The sequence below is a fragment of the Bombus terrestris genome, chromosome 17 (genome assembly GCF_910591885.1).
Source record: "Bombus terrestris chromosome 17, iyBomTerr1.2, whole genome shotgun sequence".
Taxonomy (NCBI): Eukaryota; Metazoa; Arthropoda; class Insecta; order Hymenoptera; family Apidae; genus Bombus; species Bombus terrestris.
In genome coordinates this window covers 9,956,302-9,977,381 of record NC_063285.1, presented here as the reverse complement: position 1 = coordinate 9,977,381, position 21,080 = coordinate 9,956,302, and the positions used below count along the sequence as shown (strand labels likewise).

The 21,080-nt window shown below is 36.3% G+C and overlaps 1 protein-coding gene across 10 annotated transcripts in view; it reads right to left on the bottom strand.

The window, feature by feature from the left end:
• Nucleotides 1–21,080, bottom strand: part of LOC100646013 (neurexin-1) — a 636,909-nt gene that overhangs the window by 59,509 nt on the left and 556,320 nt on the right. For all 10 annotated transcript variants that reach the window (XM_048413687.1, XM_048413689.1, XM_048413690.1 and 7 more), the window contains 2 exons: nt 20,006–20,184; nt 18,308–18,479 (listed from right to left, as the gene is read on the bottom strand). In XM_048413687.1, coding sequence (XP_048269644.1) covers nt 18,308–18,479; nt 20,006–20,184 — 351 coding nt within the window. The remainder of the gene's footprint in view (nt 1–18,307; nt 18,480–20,005; nt 20,185–21,080) is intronic.

Genomic DNA, 21,080 nt, shown 5'->3' with positions numbered 1-21,080 from the left:
ATAATGCGAGGAATTTGTAAAAACAGCTGAGCAAATCGATTACAGGTATATGATTAGACAATTAGAATTGTTCTGTGAGCCTATGAGACAATTAGCATGCCCTCGGGAGCTAGGGAAGCAGGAAAGTCCTGGAGGTATGTTATTAAGGGGAGTTTCCAGAAACAATGTTAGATTTGTTTATTGGCTGCCAACTCTTGAATATGTAGAGTTAAAATATCTAATATCTAATCTGGAAATTTATATCAAAACTGTAAACATTGGCTAATCTCTAAAAAATTTAATTTTGAATTTAATGTGCGTCTATGTCGATCGTTTGACATTACAATTTTTCAAAGGAAAATTATAATATAATTACCTGGTCGTACAACATTGTAGAATCAATTTCTTTAGATTTCCAGGGTAGCAGGAAAATAAGCAATTCGGAAGATAAAATGATGTAATCGCGGAATATGTAAAAACAGCTGAGCAAATCGATTACAGGTATATGATTAGACGATTAGAATTGTTCTGTGAGCCGATGAGCCAATTAGCATGCCCTCGGGAGCTAGGGAAGCAGGAAAGTCCTGGAGGTATGTTATTAAGGGGAGTTTCCAGAAACAACGTTAGATTTGTTCATTGGCTGCCAACTCTTGAATATGTAGAGTTAAAATATCTAATATCTAATCTGGAAATTTATATCGCAACTGTATACATTGGCTAATCTCTAAAAAATTTAATTTTGTATTTAATGTGCGACTATGTCGATCGTTTGAAATTATAATTTTTCAGAGGAAAATTATAATATAATTACCTGGTCGTACAACATTATAGAATCAATTTGTTTAGATTTCCAGGGTAGTATGAAAATGATGGAGCATGAAAAGACAACCCTGATGGCTGCCGACAGGTTTTACCCAGGTTGTCTGTCCTCAAAGTAGACGAAGAAGGTGGAGGGGGTTTTAGTGGGCATGGCAACAACGTCCGCCCGAGTCCCACAGAACACAGTGATGCGGTCACTGAGCATGCGTAACAGCATTTCCCCCTCCACGCAAAGGAAAAAAAGGGTAGTAGGAAAATAAGCAATTAGGAAGATAAAATGACATAATGCGAGGAATTTGTAAAAACAGTTGAGCAAATCGATTACAGGTATTTGATTAGACAATTAGAAATGTTCTGTGAGCCTATGAGCCAATTAGCATGCCCTCGGGAGCTAGGGAAGCAGGAAAGTCCTGGAGGTATGTTATTAAGGGGAGTTTCCAGAAACAATGTTAGATTTGTTCATTGGCTGCCAACTCTTGAATATGTAGAGTTAAAATATCTAATATCTAATCTGGAAATTTATATCAAAACTGTAAACATTGGCTAATCTCTAAAAAATTTAATTTTGAATTTAATGTGCGTCTATGTCGATCGTTTGACATTACAATTTTTCAAAGGAAAATTATAATATAATTACCTGGTCGTACAACATTGTAGAATCAATTTCTTTAGATTTCCAGGGTAGCAGGAAAATAAGCAATTCGGAAGATAAAATGATGTAATCGCGGAATATGTAAAAACAGCTGAGCAAATCGATTACAGGTATATGATTAGACGATTAGAATTGTTCTGTGAGCCGATGAGCCAATTAGCATGCCCTCGGGAGCTAGGGAAGCAGGAAAGTCCTGGAGGTATGTTATTAAGGGGAGTTTCCAGAAACAACGTTAGATTTGTTCATTGGCTGCCAACTCTTGAATATGTAGAGTTAAAATATCTAATATCTAATCTGGAAATTTATATCGCAACTGTATACATTGGCTAATCTCTAAAAAATTTAATTTTGTATTTAATGTGCGACTATGTCGATCGTTTGAAATTATAATTTTTCAGAGGAAAATTATAATATAATTACCTGGTCGTACAACATTATAGAATCAATTTGTTTAGATTTCCAGGGTAGTATGAAAATGATGGAGCATGAAAAGACAACCCTGATGGCTGCCGACAGGTTTTACCCAGGTTGTCTGTCCTCAAAGTAGACGAAGAAGGTGGAGGGGGTTTTAGTGGGCATGGCAACAACGTCCGCCCGAGTCCCACAGAACACAGTGATGCGGTCACTGAGCATGCGTAACAGCATTTCCCCCTCCACGCAAAGGAAAAAAAGGGTAGTAGGAAAATAAGCAATTAGGAAGATAAAATGACATAATGCGAGGAATTTGTAAAAACAGTTGAGCAAATCGATTACAGGTATTTGATTAGACAATTAGAAATGTTCTGTGAGCCTATGAGCCAATTAGCATGCCCTCGGGAGCTAGGGAAGCAGGAAAGTCCTGGAGGTATGTTATTAAGGGGAGTTTCCAGAAACAATGTTAGATTTGTTCATTGGCTGCCAACTCTTGAATATGTAGAGTTAAAATATCTAATATCTAATCTGGAAATTTATATCGCAACTGTATACATTGGCTGATCTCTAAAAAATTTAATTTTGTATTTAATGTGCGACTATGTCGATCGTTTGAAATTATAATTTTTCAGAGGAAAATTATAATATAATAACCTGGTCGTACAACATTGTAGAATCAATTTGTTTAGATTTCCAGGGTAGTATGAAAATTACGGAGCATGAAAAGACAACCCTGATGGCTGCCGACAGGTTTTACCGAGGTTGTCTGTCCTAAGAAACAGACGATGAAGGTGGAGGGGGTTTTAGTGGGCATGGCAACAACGTCCGCCCGAGTCCCACAGAACGCAGTGATGCGGTCACTGAGCATGCGTAACAGCATTTCCCCCTCCACGCAAAGGAAAAAAAAAGGGTAGTAGAAAATAAGCAATTCGGAAGATAAAATGACATAATGCGAGGAATTTGAAAAAACAGATGAGCAAATCGATTACAGGTATATGATTAGACAATTAGAATTGTTCTGTGAGCCTATGAGCCACTTAGCATGCCCTCGGGAGCTAGGGAAGCAGGAAAGTTGTGGAGGTATGTTATTAAGGGGAGTTTCCAGAAACAATGTTAGATTTGTTCATTGGCTGCCAACTCTTGAATATGTAGAGTTAAAATATCTAATATCTAATCTAGAAATTTATATCAAAACTGTAAACATTGGCTGATCTCTAAAAAATTTAATTTTGTATTTAATGTGCGTCTATGTCGATAGTTTGAAATTATAATTTTTCAGAGGAAAATTATAATATAATAACCTGGTCGTACAACATTGTAGAATCAATTTGTTTAGATTTCCAGGGTAGTATGAAAATTACGGAGCATGAAAAGACAACCCTGATGGCTGCCGACAGGTTTTACCGAGGTTGTCTGTCCTAAGAAGCAGACGATGAAGGTGGAGGGGGTTTTAGTGGGCATGGCAACAACGTCCGCCCGAGTCCCACAGAACGCAGTGATGCGGTCACTGAGCATGCGTAACATCATTTTCCCCTGAACGCAAAGGAAAAAAAAAGGGTAGTAGAAAATAAGCAATTCGGAAGATAAAATGACATAATGCGAGGAATTTGAAAAAACAGATGAGCAAATCGATTACAGGTATATGATTAGACAATTAGAATTGTTCTGTGAGCCTATGAGCCAATTAGCATGCCCTCGGGAGCTAGGGAAGCAGGAAAGTCGTGGAGGTATGTTATTAAGGGGAGTTTCCAGAAACAATGTTAGATTTGTTCATTGGCTGCCAACTCTTGAATATATAGAGTTAAAATATCTAATATCTAATCTAGAAATTTATATCAAAACTGTAAACATTGGCTGATCTCTAAAAAATTTAATTTTGTATTTAATGTGCGTCTATGTCGATAGTTTGAAATTATAATTTTTCAGAGGAAAATTATAATATAATAACCTGGTCGTACAACATTGTAGAATCAATTTGTTTAGATTTCCAGGGTAGTATGAAAATTACGGAGCATGAAAAGACAACCCTGATGGCTGCCGACAGGTTTTACCGAGGTTGTCTGTCCTAAGAAGCAGACGATGAAGGTGGAGGGGGTTTTAGTGGGCATGGCAACAACGTCCGCCCGAGTCCCACAGAACGCAGTGATGCGGTCACTGAGCATGCGTAACATCATTTTCCCCTGAACGCAAAGGAAAAAAAAAGGGTAGTAGAAAATAAGCAATTCGGAAGATAAAATGACATAATGCGAGGAATTTGAAAAAACAGATGAGCAAATCGATTACAGGTATATGATTAGACAATTAGAATTGTTCTGTGAGCCTATGAGCCAATTAGCATGCCCTCGGGAGCTAGGGAAGCAGGAAAGTCCTGGAGGTATGTTATTAAGGGGTGTTTCCAGAAACAATGTTAGATTTGTTCATTGGCTGCCAACTCTTGAATATGTAGAGTTAAAATATCTAATATCCAATCTGGAAATTTATATCACAACTGTATACATTGGCTGATCTCTAAAAAATTTAATTTTGTATTTAATGTGCGTCTATGTCGATAGTTTGAAATTATAATTTTTCAGAGGAAAATTATAATATAATAACCTGGTCGTACAACATTGTAGAATCAATTTGTTTAGATTTCCAGGGTAGTATGAAAATTACGGAGCATGAAAAGACAACCCTGATGGCTGCCGACAGGTTTTACCGAGGTTGTCTGTCCTAAGAAGCAGACGATGAAGGTGGAGGGGGTTTTAGTGGGCATGGCAACAACGTCCGCCCGAGTCCCACAGAACGCAGTGATGCGGTCACTGAGCATGCGTAACAGCATTTCCCCCTCCACGCAAAGGAAAAAAAAAGGGTAGTAGAAAATAAGCAATTCGGAAGATAAAATGACATAATGCGAGGAATTTGAAAAAACAGATGAGCAAATCGATTACAGGTATATGGTTAGACAATTAGAATTGTTCTGTGAGCCTATGAGCCACTTAGCATGCCCTCGGGAGCTAGGGAAGCAGGAAAGTTGTGGAGGTATGTTATTAAGGGGAGTTTCCAGAAACAATGTTAGATTTGTTCATTGGCTGCCAACTCTTGAATATGTAGAGTTAAAATATCTAATATCTAATCTAGAAATTTATATCAAAACTGTAAACATTGGCTGATCTCTAAAAAATTTAATTTTGTATTTAATGTGCGTCTATGTCGATAGTTTGAAATTATAATTTTTCAGAGGAAAATTATAATATAATAACCTGGTCGTACAACATTGTAGAATCAATTTGTTTAGATTTCCAGGGTAGTATGAAAATTACGGAGCATGAAAAGACAACCCTGATGGCTGCCGACAGGTTTTACCGAGGTTGTCTGTCCTAAGAAGCAGACGATGAAGGTGGAGGGGGTTTTAGTGGGCATGGCAACAACGTCCGCCCGAGTCCCACAGAACGCAGTGATGCGGTCACTGAGCATGCGTAACATCATTTTCCCCTGAACGCAAAGGAAAAAAAAAGGGTAGTAGAAAATAAGCAATTCGGAAGATAAAATGACATAATGCGAGGAATTTGAAAAAACAGATGAGCAAATCGATTACAGGTATATGATTAGACAATTAGAATTGTTGTGTGAGCCTATGAGCCAATTAGCATGCCCTCGGGAGCTAGGGAAGCAGGAAAGTCGTGGAGGTATGTTATTAAGGGGAGTTTCCAGAAACAATGTTAGATTTGTTCATTGGCTGCCAACTCTTGAATATGTAGAGTTAAAATATCTAATATCTAATCTGGAAATTTATATCAAAACTGTAAACATTGGCTAATCTCCAAAAAATTTAATTTTGAATTTAATGTGCGTCTATGTCGATCGTTTGACATTATAATTTTTCAAAGGAAAATTATAATATAATTACCTGGTCGTACAACATTGTAGAATCAATTTCTTCAGATTTCCAGGGTAGTAGGAAAATAAGCAATTCGGAAGATAAAATGATGTAATCGCGGAATATGTAAAAACAGCTGAGCAAATCGATTACAGGTATATGATTAGACGATTAGAATTGTTCTGTGAGCCGATGAGCCAATTAGCATGCCCTCGGGAGCTAGGGATGCAGGAAAGTCCTGGAGGTATGTTATTAAGGGGAGTTTCCAGAAACAACGTTAGATTTGTTCATTGGCTGCCAACTCTTGAATATGTACAGTTAAAATATCTAATATCTAATCTGGAAATTTATATCGCAACTGTATACATTGGCTGATCTCTAAAAAATTTAATTTTGTATTTAATGTGCGACTATGTCGATCGTTTGAAATTATAATTTTTCAGAGGAAAATTATAATATAATAACCTGGTCGTACAACATGGTACAATCAATTTCATTAGATTTCCTGGGTAGTAGGAAAATAAGCAACTCGGAAGATAAAATGACATAATGAGAGGAATTTGTAAAAACAGCTGAGCAAATCGATTACAGGTATATGATTAGACAATTAGAATTGTTCTGTGAGCCTATGAGCCAATTAGCATGCCCTCGGGAGCTAGGGAAGCAGGAAAGTCCTGGAGGTATGTTATTAAGGGGAGTTTTCAGAAACAACGTTAGATTTGTTCATTGGCTGCCAACTCTTGAATATGTAGAGTTAAAATATCTAATATCTAATCTGGAAATTTATATCGCAACTGTATACATTGGCTGATCTCTAAAAAATTTAATTTTGTATATAATGTGCGACTATGTCGATCGTTTGAAATTATAATTTTTCAGAGGAAAATTATAATATAATAACCTGGTCGTACAACATTGTAGAATCAATTTGTTTAGATTTCCAGGGTAGTATGAAAATTACGGAGCATGAAAAGACAACCCTGATGGCGGCCGACAGGTTTTACCGAGGTTGTCTGTCCTAAGAAGCAGACGATGAAGGTGGAGGGTGTTTTAGTGGGCATGGCAACAACGTCCGCCCGAGTCCCACAGAACGCAGTGATGCGGTCACTGAGCATGCGTAACATCATTTTCCCCCGAACGCAAAGGAAAAAAAAAGGGTAGTAGAAAATAAGCAATTCGGAAGATAAAATGACATAATGCGAGGAATTTGAAAAAGCAGATGAGCAAATCGATTACAGGTACATGATTAGACAATTAGAATTGTTCTGTGAGCCTATGAGCCAATTAGCATGCCCTCGGGAGCTAGGGAAGCAGGAAAGTCGTGGAGGTATGTTATTAAGGGGAGTTTCCAGAAACAATGTTAGATTTGTTCATTGGCTGCCAACTCTTGAATATGTAGAGTTAAAATATCTAATATCTAATCTGGAAATTTATATCAAAACTGTAAACATTGGCTAATCTCCAAAAAATTTAATTTTGAATTTAATGTGCGTCTATGTCGATCGTTTGACATTATAATTTTTCAAAGGAAAATTATAATATAATTACCTGGTCGTACAACATTGTAGAATCAATTTCTTCAGATTTCCAGGGTAGTAGGAAAATAAGCAATTCGGAAGATAAAATGATGTAATCGCGGAATATGTAAAAACAGCTGAGCAAATCGATTACAGGTATATGATTAGACGATTAGAATTGTTCTGTGAGCCGATGAGCCAATTAGCATGCCCTCGGGAGCTAGGGATGCAGGAAAGTCCTGGAGGTATGTTATTAAGGGGAGTTTCCAGAAACAACGTTAGATTTGTTCATTGGCTGCCAACTCTTGAATATGTACAGTTAAAATATCTAATATCTAATCTGGAAATTTATATCGCAACTGTATACATTGGCTGATCTCTAAAAAATTTAATTTTGTATTTAATGTGCGACTATGTCGATCGTTTGAAATTATAATTTTTCAGAGGAAAATTATAATATAATAACCTGGTCGTACAACATGGTACAATCAATTTCATTAGATTTCCTGGGTAGTAGGAAAATAAGCAACTCGGAAGATAAAATGACATAATGAGAGGAATTTGTAAAAACAGCTGAGCAAATCGATTACAGGTATATGATTAGACAATTAGAATTGTTCTGTGAGCCTATGAGCCAATTAGCATGCCCTCGGGAGCTAGGGAAGCAGGAAAGTCCTGGAGGTATGTTATTAAGGGGAGTTTTCAGAAACAACGTTAGATTTGTTCATTGGCTGCCAACTCTTGAATATGTAGAGTTAAAATATCTAATATCTAATCTGGAAATTTATATCGCAACTGTATACATTGGCTGATCTCTAAAAAATTTAATTTTGTATATAATGTGCGACTATGTCGATCGTTTGAAATTATAATTTTTCAGAGGAAAATTATAATATAATAACCTGGTCGTACAACATTGTAGAATCAATTTGTTTAGATTTCCAGGGTAGTATGAAAATTACGGAGCATGAAAAGACAACCCTGATGGCGGCCGACAGGTTTTACCGAGGTTGTCTGTCCTAAGAAGCAGACGATGAAGGTGGAGGGTGTTTTAGTGGGCATGGCAACAACGTCCGCCCGAGTCCCACAGAACGCAGTGATGCGGTCACTGAGCATGCGTAACATCATTTTCCCCCGAACGCAAAGGAAAAAAAAAGGGTAGTAGAAAATAAGCAATTCGGAAGATAAAATGACATAATGCGAGGAATTTGAAAAAGCAGATGAGCAAATCGATTACAGGTACATGATTAGACAATTAGAATTGTTCTGTGAGCCTATGAGCCAATTAGCATGCCCTCGGGAGCTAGGGAAGCAGGAAAGTCCTGGAGGTATGTTATTAAGGGGAGTTTCCAGAAACAACGTTAGATTTGTTCATTGGCTGCCAACTCTTGAATATGTAGAGTTAAAATATCTAATATCTAATCTGGAAATTTATATCAAAACTGTAAACATTGGCTAATCTCCAAAAAATTTAATTTTGAATTTAATGTGCGTCTATGTCGATCGTTTGACATTATAATTTTTCAAAGGAAAATTATAATATAATTACCTGGTCGTACAACATTGTAGAATCAATTTCTTCAGATTTCCAGGGTAGTAGGAAAATAAGCAATTCGGAAGATAAAATGATGTAATCGCGGAATATGTAAAAACAGCTGAGCAAATCGATTACAGGTATATGATTAGACGATTAGAATTGTTCTGTGAGCCGATGAGCCAATTAGCATGCCCTCGGGAGCTAGGGATGCAGGAAAGTCCTGGAGGTATGTTATTAAGGGGAGTTTCCAGAAACAACGTTAGATTTGTTCATTGGCTGCCAACTCTTGAATATGTAGAGTTAAAATATCTAATATCTAATCTGGAAATTTATATCGCAACTGTATACATTGGCTGATCTCTAAAAAATTTAATTTTGTATTTAATGTGCGACTATGTCGATCGTTTGAAATTATAATTTTTCAGAGGAAAATTATAATATAATTACCTGGTCGTACAACATTATAGAATCAATTTGTTTAGATTTCCAGGGTAGTATGAAAATGATGGAGCATGAAAAGACAACCCTGATGGCTGCCGACAGGTTTTACCGAGGTTGTCTGTCCTCAAAGTAGACGAAGAAGGTGGAGGGGGTTTTAGTGGGCATGGCAACAACGTCCGCCCGAGTCCCACAGAACACAGTGATGCGGTCACTGAGCATGCGTAACAGCATTTCCCCCTCCACGCAAAGGAAAAAAAGGGTAGTAGGAAAATAAGCAATTAGGAAGATAAAATGACATAATGCGAGGAATTTGTAAAAACAGTTGAGCAAATCGATTACAGGTATTTGATTAGACAATTAGAAATGTTCTGTGAGCCTATGAGCCAATTAGCATGCCCTCGGGAGCTAGGGAAGCAGGAAAGTCCTGGAGGTATGTTATTAAGGGGAGTTTCCAGAAACAATGTTAGATTTGTTCATTGGCTGCCAACTCTTGAATGTGTAGAGTTAAAATATCTAATATCTAATCTGGAAATTTATATCACAACTGTATACATTGGCTGATCTCTAAAAAATTTAATTTTGTATTTAATGTGCGTCTATGTCGATCGTTTGAAATTATAATTTTTCAGAGGAAAATTATAATATAATAACCTGGTCGTACAACATTGTAGAATCAATTTGTTTAGATTTCCAGGGTAGTATGAAAATTACGGAGCATGAAAAGACAACCCTGATGGCTGCCGACAGGTTTTACCGAGGTTGTCTGTCCTAAGAAGCAGACGATGAAGGTGGAGGGGGTTTTAGTGGGCATGGCAACAACGTCCGCCCGAGTCCCACAGAACGCAGTGATGCGGTCACTGAGCATGCGTAACATCATTTTCCCCTGAACGCAAAGGAAAAAAAAAGGGTAGTAGAAATTAAGCAATTCGGAAGATAAAATGACATAATGCGAGGAATTTGAAAAAACAGATGAGCAAATCGATTACAGGTACATGATTAGACAATTAGAATTGTTCTGTGAGCCTATGAGCCAATTAGCATGCCTTCGGGAGCTAGGGAAGCAGGAAAGTCCTGGAGGTATGTTATTAAGGGGAGTTTCCAGAAACAACGTTAGATTTGTTCATTGGCTGCCAACTCTTGAATATGTAGAGTTAAAATATCTAATATCTAATCTGGAAATTTATATCGCAACTGTATACATTGGCTGATCTCTAAAAAATTTAATTTTGTATATAATGTGCGACTATGTCGATCGTTTGAAATTATAATTTTTCAGAGGAAAATTATAATATAATAACCTGGTCGTACAACATTGTAGAATCAATTTGTTTAGATTTCCAGGGTAGTATGAAAATTACGGAGCATGAAAAGACAACCCTGATGGCGGCCGACAGGTTTTACCGAGGTTGTCTGTCCTAAGAAGCAGACGATGAAGGTGGAGGGTGTTTTAGTGGGCATGGCAACAACGTCCGCCCGAGTCCCACAGAACGCAGTGATGCGGTCACTGAGCATGCGTAACATCATTTTCCCCTGAACGCAAAGGAAAAAAAAAGGGTAGTAGAAAATAAGCAACTCGGAAGATAAAATGACATAATGCGAGGAATTTGAAAAAGCAGATGAGCAAATCGATTACAGGTATATGGTTAGACAATTAGAATTGTTCTGTGAGCCTATGAGCCAATCAGCATGCCCTCGGGAGCTAGGGAAGCAGGAAAGTCCTGGAGGTATGTTATTAAGGGGTGTTTCCAGAAACAATGTTAGATATGTTCATTGGCTGCCAACTCTTGAATATGTAGAGTTAAAATATCTAATATCTAATCTGGAAATTTATATCACAACTGTATACATTGGCTGATCTCTAAAAAATTTAATTTTGTATTTAATGTGCGTCTATGTCGATCGTTTGAAATTATAATTTTTCAGAGGAAAATTATAATATAATAACCTGGTCGTACAACATTGTAGAATCAATTTGTTTAGATTTCCAGGGTAGTATGAAAATTACGGAGCATGAAAAGACAACCCTGATGGCTGCCGACAGGTATTACCGAGGTTGCCTGTCCTCAAAGCAGACGATGAAGGTAGAGGGGGTTTTAGTGGGCATGGCAACAACGTCTGCGCGAGTCCCACAGAACCCAGTGATGCGGTCACTGAGCATGCGCAACATCATTTCCCTCACCACGCAATGGAAAAAAAAGGGTAGTAGGAAAATAAGCAATTCGGAAGATAAAATGACATAATGCGAGGAATTTTTAAAAACAGCTGAGCAAATCGATTACAGGTATATGATTAGACAATTAGAATTGTTCTGTGAGCCTATGAGCCAATTAGCATGCCCTCGGGAGCTAGGGAAGCAGGAAAGTCCTGGAGGTATGTTATTAAGGGGAGTTTCCAGAAACAATGTTAGATTTGTTCATTGGCTGCCAACTCTTGAATATGTAGAGTTAAAATATCTAATATCTAATCTGGAAATTTATATCAAAACTGTATACATTGGCTGATCTCTAAAAAATTTAATTTTGTATTTAATGTGCGTCTATGTCGATCGTTTGAAATTATAATTTTTCAGAGGAAAATTATAATATAATAACCTGGTCGTACAACATTGTAGAATCAATTTGTTTAGATTTCCAGGGTAGTATGAAAATTACGGAGCATGAAAAGACAACCCTGATGGCTGCCGACAGGTTTTACCGAGGTTGTCTGTCCTAAGAAGCAGACGATGAAGGTGGAGGGGGTTTTAGTGGGCATGGCAACAACGTCCGCCCGAGTCCCACAGAACGCAGTGATGCGGTCACTGAGCATGCGTAACATCATTTTCCCCTGAACGCAAAGGAAAAAAAAAGGGTAGTAGAAAATAAGCAATTCGGAAGATAAAATGACATAATGCGAGGAATTTGAAAAAACAGATGAGCAAATCGATTACAGGTACATGATTAGACAATTAGAATTGTTCTGTGAGCCTATGAGCCAATTAGCATGCCCTCGGGAGCTAGGGAAGCAGGAAAGTCCTGGAGGTATGTTATTAAGGGGAGTTTCCAGAAACAACGTTAGATTTGTTCATTGGCTGCCAACTCTTGAATATGTAGAGTTAAAATATCTAATATCTAATCTGGAAATTTATATCGCAACTGTATACATTGGCTGATCTCTAAAAAATTTAATTTTGTATATAATGTGCGACTATGTCGATCGTTTGAAATTATAATTTTTCAGAGGAAAATTATAATATAATACCCTGGTCGTACAACATTGTAGAATCAATTTGTTTAGATTTCCAGGGTAGTATGAAAATTACGGAGCATGAAAAGACAACCCTGATGGCTGCCGACAGGTTTTACCGAGGTTGTCTGTCCTAAGAAGCAGACGATGAAGGTGGAGGGGGTTTTAGTGGGCATGGCAACAACGTCCGCCCGAGTCCCACAGAACGCAGTGATGCGGTCACTGAGCATGCGTAACATCATTTTCCCCTGAACGCAAAGGAAAAAAAAAGGGTAGTAGAAAATAAGCAATTCGGAAGATAAAATGACATAATGCGAGGAATTTGAAAAAACAGATGAGCAAATCGATTACAGGTACATGATTAGACAATTAGAATTGTTCTGTGAGCCTATGAGCCAATTAGCATGCCCTCGGGAGCTAGGGAAGCAGGAAAGTCCTGGAGGTATGTTATTAAGGGGAGTTTCCAGAAACAACGTTAGATTTGTTCATTGGCTGCCAACTCTTGAATATGTAGAGTTAAAATATCTAATATCTAATCTGGAAATTTATATCAAAACTGTAAACATTGGCTAATCTCCAAAAAATTTAATTTTGAATTTAATGTGCGTCTATGTCGATCGTTTGACATTATAATTTTTCAAAGGAAAATTATAATATAATTACCTGGTCGTACAACATTGTAGAATCAATTTCTTCAGATTTCCAGGGTAGTAGGAAAATAAGCAATTCGGAAGATAAAATGACATAATGCGAGGAATTTGTAAAAACAGTTGAGCAAATCGATTACAGGTATTTGATTAGACAATTAGAAATGTTCTGTGAGCCTATGAGCCAATTAGCATGCCCTCGGGAGCTAGGGAAGCAGGAAAGTCCTGGAGGTATGTTATTAAGGGGAGTTTCCAGAAACAATGTTAGATTTGTTCATTGGCTGCCAACTCTTGAATATGTAGAGTTAAAATATCTAATATCTAATCTGGAAATTTATATCGCAACTGTATACATTGGCTGATCTCTAAAAAATTTAATTTTGTATTTAATGTGCGACTATGTCGATCGTTTGAAATTATAATTTTTCAGAGGAAAATTATAATATAATAACCTGGTCGTACAACATGGTACAATCAATTTCATTAGATTTCCTGGGTAGTAGGAAAATAAGCAACTCGGAAGATAAAATGACATAATGAGAGGAATTTGTAAAAACAGCTGAGCAAATCGATTACAGGTATATGATTAGACAATTAGAATTGTTCTGTGAGCCTATGAGCCAATCAGCATGCCCTCGGGAGCTAGAGAAGCAGGAAAGTCCTGGAGGTATGTTATTAAGGTGAGTTTCCAGAAACAATGTTAGATTTGTTCATTGGCTGCCAACTCTTGAATATGTAAAGTTAAAATATCTAATATCCAATCTGGAAATTTATATCACAACTGTATACATTGGCTGATCTCTAAAAAATTTAATTGTGTATTTAATGTGCGTCTATGTCGATCGTTTGAAAATATAATTTTTCAGAGGAAAATTATAATATAATTACCTGGTCGTACAACATTATAGAATCAATTTGTTTAGATTTCCAGGGTAGTATGAAAATGATGGAGCATGAAAAGACAACCCTGATGGATGCCGGCAGGTATTACCGAGGTTGCCCGTCCTCAAAGCAGACGATGAAGGTAGAGGGGGTTTCAGTGGGCATGGCAACAACATCCGCGCGAGTCCCACAGAACCCAGTGATGCGGTCACTGAGCATGCGTAACGTCATTTCCCCCACCACGCAATGGAAAAAAAAGGGTAGTAGGAAAATAAGCAATTCGGAAGATAAAATGACATAATGCGAGGAATTTTTAAAAACAGCTGAGCAAATCGATTACAGGTATATGGTTAGACAATTAGAATTGTTCTGTGAGCCTATGAGCCAATCAGCATGCCCTCGGGAGCTAGGGAAGCAGGAAAGTCCTGGAGGTATGTTATTAAGGGGAGTTTCCAGAAACAATGTTAGATTTGTTCATTGGCTGCCAACTCTGGAATATGTAGAGTTAAAATATCTAATATCTAATCTGGAAATTTATATCACAACTGTATACATTGGCTGATCTCTAAAAAATTTAATTTTGTATTTAATGTGCGTCTATGTCGATCGTTTGAAAATATAATTTTTCAGAGGAAAATTGTAATATAATTACCTGGTCGTACAACATTGTAGAATCAATTTCTATAGATTTCCAGGGTAGTAGGAAAATAAGCAATTCGGAAGATAAAATGACATAATGCGAGGAATTTGAAAAAACAGATGAGCAAATCGATTACAGGTATATGATTAGACAATTAGAATTGTTCTGTAAGCCTATGAGCCAATCAGCATGCCCTCGGGAGCTAGGGAAGCAGGAATGTCCTGGAGGTATGTTATTAAGGGGTGTTTCCAGAAACAATGTTAGATTTGTTCATTGGCTGCCAACTCTTGAATATGTAGAGTTAAAATATCTAATATCTAATCTGGAAATTTATATCACAACTGTATACATTGGCTGATCTCTAAAAAATTTAATTTTGTATTTAATGTGCGTCTATGTCGATCGTTTGAAATTATAATTTTTCAGAGGAAAATTATAATATAATAACCTGGTCGTACAACATTGTAGAATCAATTTGTTTAGATTTCCAGGGTAGTATGAAAATTACGGAGCATGAAAAGACAACCCTGATGGCTGCCGACAGGTTTTACCGAGGTTGTCTGTCCTAAGAAGCAGACGATGAAGGTGGAGGGGGTTTTAGTGGGCATGGCAACAACGTCCGCCCGAGTCCCACAGAACGCAGTGATGCGGTCACTGAGCATGCGTAACATCATTTTCCCCTGAACGCAAAGGAAAAAAAAAGGGTAGTAGAAATTAAGCAATTCGGAAGATAAAATGACATAATGCGAGGAATTTGAAAAAACAGATGAGCAAATCGATTACAGGTACATGATTAGACAATTAGAATTGTTCTGTGAGCCTATGAGCCAATTAGCATGCCCTCGGGAGCTAGGGAAGCAGGAAAGTCCTGGAGGTATGTTATTAAGGGGTGTTTCCAGAAACAATGTTAGATTTGTTCATTGGCTGCCTACTCTTGAATATGTAGAGTTAAAATATCTAATATCTAATCTAGAAATTTATATCAAAACTGTAAACATTGGCTGATCTCTAAAAAATTTAATTTTGTATTTAATGTGCGTCTATGTCGATCGTTTGAAAATATAATTTTTCAGAGGAAAATTATAATATAATTACCTGGTCGTACAACATTGTAGAATCAATTTCTATAGATTTCCAGGGTAGTAGGAAAATAAGCAATTCGGAAGATAAAATGACATAATGCGAGGAATTTGAAAAAACAGATGAGCAAATCGATTACAGGTATTTGATTAGACAATTAGAAATGTTCTGTGAGCCTATGAGCCAATTAGCATGCCCTCGGGAGCTAGGGAAGCAGGAAAGTCCTGGAGGTATGTTATTAAGGGGTGTTTCCAGAAACAATGTTAGATTTGTTCATTGGCTGCCTACTCTTGAATATGTAGAGTTAAAATATCTAATATCTAATCTAGAAATTTATATCAAAACTGTAAACATTGGCTGATCTCTAAAAAATTTAATTTTGTATTTAATGTGCGTCTATGTCGATAGTTTGAAATTATAATTTTTCAGAGGAAAATTATAATATAATAACCTGGTCGTACAACATTGTAGAATCAATTTGTTTAGATTTCCAGGGTAGTATGAAAATTACGGAGCATGAAAAGACAACCCTGATGGCTGCCGGCAGGTTTTACCGAGGTTGCCTGTCCTCAAAGCAGACGATGAAGGTAGAGGGGGTTTTAGTGGGCATGGCAACAACGTCCGCGCGAGTCCCACAGAACCCAGTGATGCGGTCACTGAGCATGCGTAACATCATTTCCCCCACCACGCAATGGAAAAAAAGGGTAGTAGGAAAATAAGCAATTCGGAAGATAAAATGACATAATGCGAGGAATTTGTAAATACAGCTGAGCAAATCGATTACAGGTATATGATTAGACAATTAGAATTGTTCTTTGAGCTTTGTTGGTTTTGTATATTCAGGAAAAAAAAAAATTAATGACTTAATTATCGAGTTGTAAGAAACAGGACGACAGAAGCACGACGGAGGTGCTTTGCGAAAATACCTGTCTTTCGCTCCACCTTCAAGGGCTTAGACCTCCCCAAATGTATGAAATTTCCTACGGAATTATACCTGTCTTTAGACCTGCCGAAATTTCCTGACCTGTGAAAACATTTCCACGTTCTTTCATACTTTCCTACTCTTTCGTAGTCAACAAGTTAAGTATATTATTTTTAATGTACTGTTATTATTCATATCAATTAACTTTAACTTATTATTATTATTAGTTGTATATAGTACACTAATATACAACACTGAGTGTACATGAAAACCATTATGAAAATAAGAATAGGTAATTAAAAAGAATACTTTTTAAACAAATGCAGTTATTTATTTCGCCTATTAAATGCCACAAATTACAAGGACTACGTTACTTTCTATGTTCTGTATAATTTTGTGCATTACGTGCGCTTTTACATCTTTGCACAATATTTGGTCGTTTCGACCATTTTCTATTCCTCAAACAAGTTCGGTAGACAAATCACCGACAAATTACGATCACCATTTTCAACAATGGTAATCAATTTCTCACGACACGCACGACACCCGGGTCATCATCCACGGCCACGAAAACGCTGGCTACTCGTGGGATCATTCACCCTACCAACGTCACTAGTTTCCCACGGTCCTGGGACCGTGAATGGCACGAGGAAAGCTTATAAAAGGGACCGATGGACTACAGTCCCATTCAGTTGCTTGCCAGCAACCATATCGTTGTTGTACATTCAGCATTTTCCCGTCGAGTTGTGTACTTGAACGTTGCAAGGCGAAACTGAACTGTGTGTTACTTTTCTTGAGTTCAAATTTACCTGTTCCGTTTGTTAGTAAAAAGGAAGAATAATCGAGAAATGATCGGTTGATTTGTTACTGTAGCTCACTGGTAGAGTAATTTCCTTGTTTACCACAGACGTGTACTATTATTTTTTAATTTATATAAATGTGTATAAAATACACAAGTGGCTTACAGATTACAAATGATAAAATAATTTACATAAAGTTATACCAAATGGAGAAAGCTGTGACTTTCCTTCTGTTCAGATTAATTCAGATTGTTGTGTTATTTAGTAATAACGCATGAAAGTGTAACTTTCATGGTGGTGTTTTATTATTTCATGTATTACTGGCTATTTGCTGGCATATTTTCCTCAAGCAATGTGTATTCTTAAATTTAAATCACTATCAAACATGCTAGCTCAGGCTTGGGCATTGTCTAAATGGAATATTTGAAAAATGATTATTTAAGTAATATCGTATTTGAGCAGATATTATTTTGAAATAGTTGGTAACTAATTAAATAATTTGGCTATGTCGTTTACAATCAAACATACCAAAAACGCAATGTCTAATATTCAACTCAAATTATATTTTATTTTATTTTCAAATAGTTAACTAGAATAGAAAATTATTTGACAACAATTTATTTGTTCTTAACCCAAGATAAAGTCACTTTTCTTCATATTATTTTAAGAACAAGAAGAGCAGCAAAGTATTTGAAGATAATTCATTATCTCAAATTACCAGTTTTTAATCTTCATTTCAAATAAAATTTGCCCAAGCCTGAACAAGGCTAAGTATCGAACCTGCATGAGGAAACTATGACGATTCAACGAGTACATAAATCATTTTTGTATTTGATTGTGATTGCTTTGACGAAGAGTGGCATCTAAGGAAACCTGAAGAAAGAGTGGTCGTTACTTACCTGATGGGTGATTGGACTGCAGATTGTAATCGTCGACCTGCAGCGTGCTGTTCGGTCCTGTTCTAGTGAATCTCACCACGTGATACTGGTTGTCATTCACTTTCACACCGACCTCACCGATAGGATGATCGTTCGTCCCCATATTGTAAACGGCGAAAACGTTTCCTTCCACCTGGAAAATAACGAAAAATATAATTAACAACTGCTTCAAGCATCTCTAAAAAATCTGTGAACGCTCATGTAGATGATATATATGAAATTCGAGAGTTACTGCGATTTTGTTGTCCGTATCTGCACAGAAGCTCGTGAACAAATTGGTGGAACAACGTGGACAATAATTTTGCAAAATTCTATGTGCGAGCAAACGTTTTACGTTCGTTGATTACGTTAGTTGCGCTTAAAATTTGATTAATTCCCATTGTACGTATTCATTTGGTCGATAGTAGAGACAATTGTGTCTTTGATGGTAATAATTTTGTTTCTAATTATATATTTTCTAAATAAAGAATATTAGTATCTAATAAGAGTAGATTTTTACATGGAATATCTATCAAATATGTATTTTAACATTTTTAGTAATCTACTTCTTGTTTTTCATTTGGTAATCGTATCGATGATTTTAATGAGAACTGAAGTATGAAGATGTTTTAAGTTATCCTTATAGGTCACTTGTTTAAATATTTCTTGTCTAGACTGTCCAGATTTACAGGCTTCGCATGCTTCATAAGATCAAACTTCTACTCTCTTTGTTTCTTTTCTTCGATTTAGTTGCTTCAGATTAGTTTAAATACAGACTTAATCGATTAATCAATGCTTGAAAAATATCGTTTGTGTTATTTTTCCAGAAATTACGCTTTCCAAAAATTTTCCATTAAATTGTGTAATGAATTAATTAAATAAATAATAAACATATTCACTTAGATTGAAATTAACGCAATTAACGTCTTTAGACATATTTCCATATGTTTCTCAGTTTTAGATGTATCTTGTAAAATAAACTGCTATTTAACATATATTCCTGCTTACGCACTTAGCAGCTATTAAGCTACAATTTGCCTGTCATCGCCATTTAACATTCAAATCTTATTACCTACATCTAAAAGTGCCATTTGCGTTTTTCTTTCTAGTAATAATCAGCATGAAATATTGTCGCACATAAAATTCTATTTAAATTTAAATATATTACAACATTATATCATATACTACGTAACATATGAGAGAATTTGGGATTTCAGAGGTAAAATCACGCGATATACAATTCTTACACCTATCGTAATCAGTTAATTAACAAATAATACTTATACGATATACTCTACATGTGAAATTATAAATTTCCTCCTTTCATGAAGATCGACGTAATAAACTTCCAAATTATTAACTTCCAAATTATTAAATTATTCTATAATTATTAACAATTTAATGGTTTTACGAAACACTATGTGTGACCAAATTTTGTACTCTTTAAGCAGCTTATGAACTATGACCCAAATTAATCTGTAATTACTAACAATTGAATAGTTTAACCAAGTACTACGTGTGAGCAAATTTTCTACTCTTTAAGCAGCTTATGAACTATGATCCAAATTATCCTATAGCCACTAACAATGTAATGGTCTTACGAAATATCATGTGTGACCAAATTTTGTACTTTTTAAGCAGCTTATGAACTACAACTCGAATTATTCTATCGTTACTAACAATTTCAATCTCGAGATAGTCGTTGCTGGAAGCAGATTCTATTCTGACGAGGACGGCGTCGCTCACGCTTGTTACAAAGCCCAAGGCCACCGTGTCTCTCTTCATTTCCGGCCTCTGATTCGGCGGGAACGTGTAGGTGATAATTCCTCTGCCAGCTCCGAATTCGTAAGCTGCTGCTTCTGTAACGACACAACCATAAGCCCATGAAATACAGAGTTAATAGAAAATTACTAAATATTAAACGCTAGAGCTAACCAACCATCACTAAAATGTAAAGTCTGTGAGGAAGGATTCGCAATGACAGAGATCGTATTATATGGAAAAATAATTTGTCAGAGGAGAAGCTAACTTTTCACCTGATACATTTTTACCAAAAACTCATTCCACTTTCCAGAGACACGTTATCGTACATTTATAACAGTTGTTTGCTATCGACACGAACTGGCTTGTCACTGGCAGAAATTAAAAGACAATGAATTGAATTGAATGAAAAGTTAGACGCGAGGACTATCTTTTACAATTATCAAACAACGTATAGTCAATATCTGTCGTTCGAGGATAATTCATTTTCGATTCTTTTAACTTTATGTTTCTCTGAATCTAATTAATGGCAAAGAGCTTCCCATTTCGCATAGTTGCTGTTAGTCCACGACCTATTTCCCTATCGTCCAATTTAATAAATTTATCAATAAGATTTATCTCGTGATTCTACTTAAATATATATTTCTTAACATTCATCGATTTTCTAAATTTTACATTAACTATACTTGCATGATTCCATGATATTATTCTAGGAGAAACATTTCAAAAGACACGTTCATTCTACGTTTATTCATTTTATATATATAGAAGCAGAATTTTCAACGCGACAAACAATGTTGATAACAATATTGCAAGAAATTTGTTTAACTTGCTTATCTTTTTCTAAAATATCCAGGCCATGAAGTATATATGTTTACAGTAATAGCGTTAACACCACTCAACGTAAGTGCTCTAGATTAGAATGATCAGATACGCCTCGTAAAATGAGGGAATTTATTTCGTCTCTTCACGCAGCCTCTAACGACAAATTTTT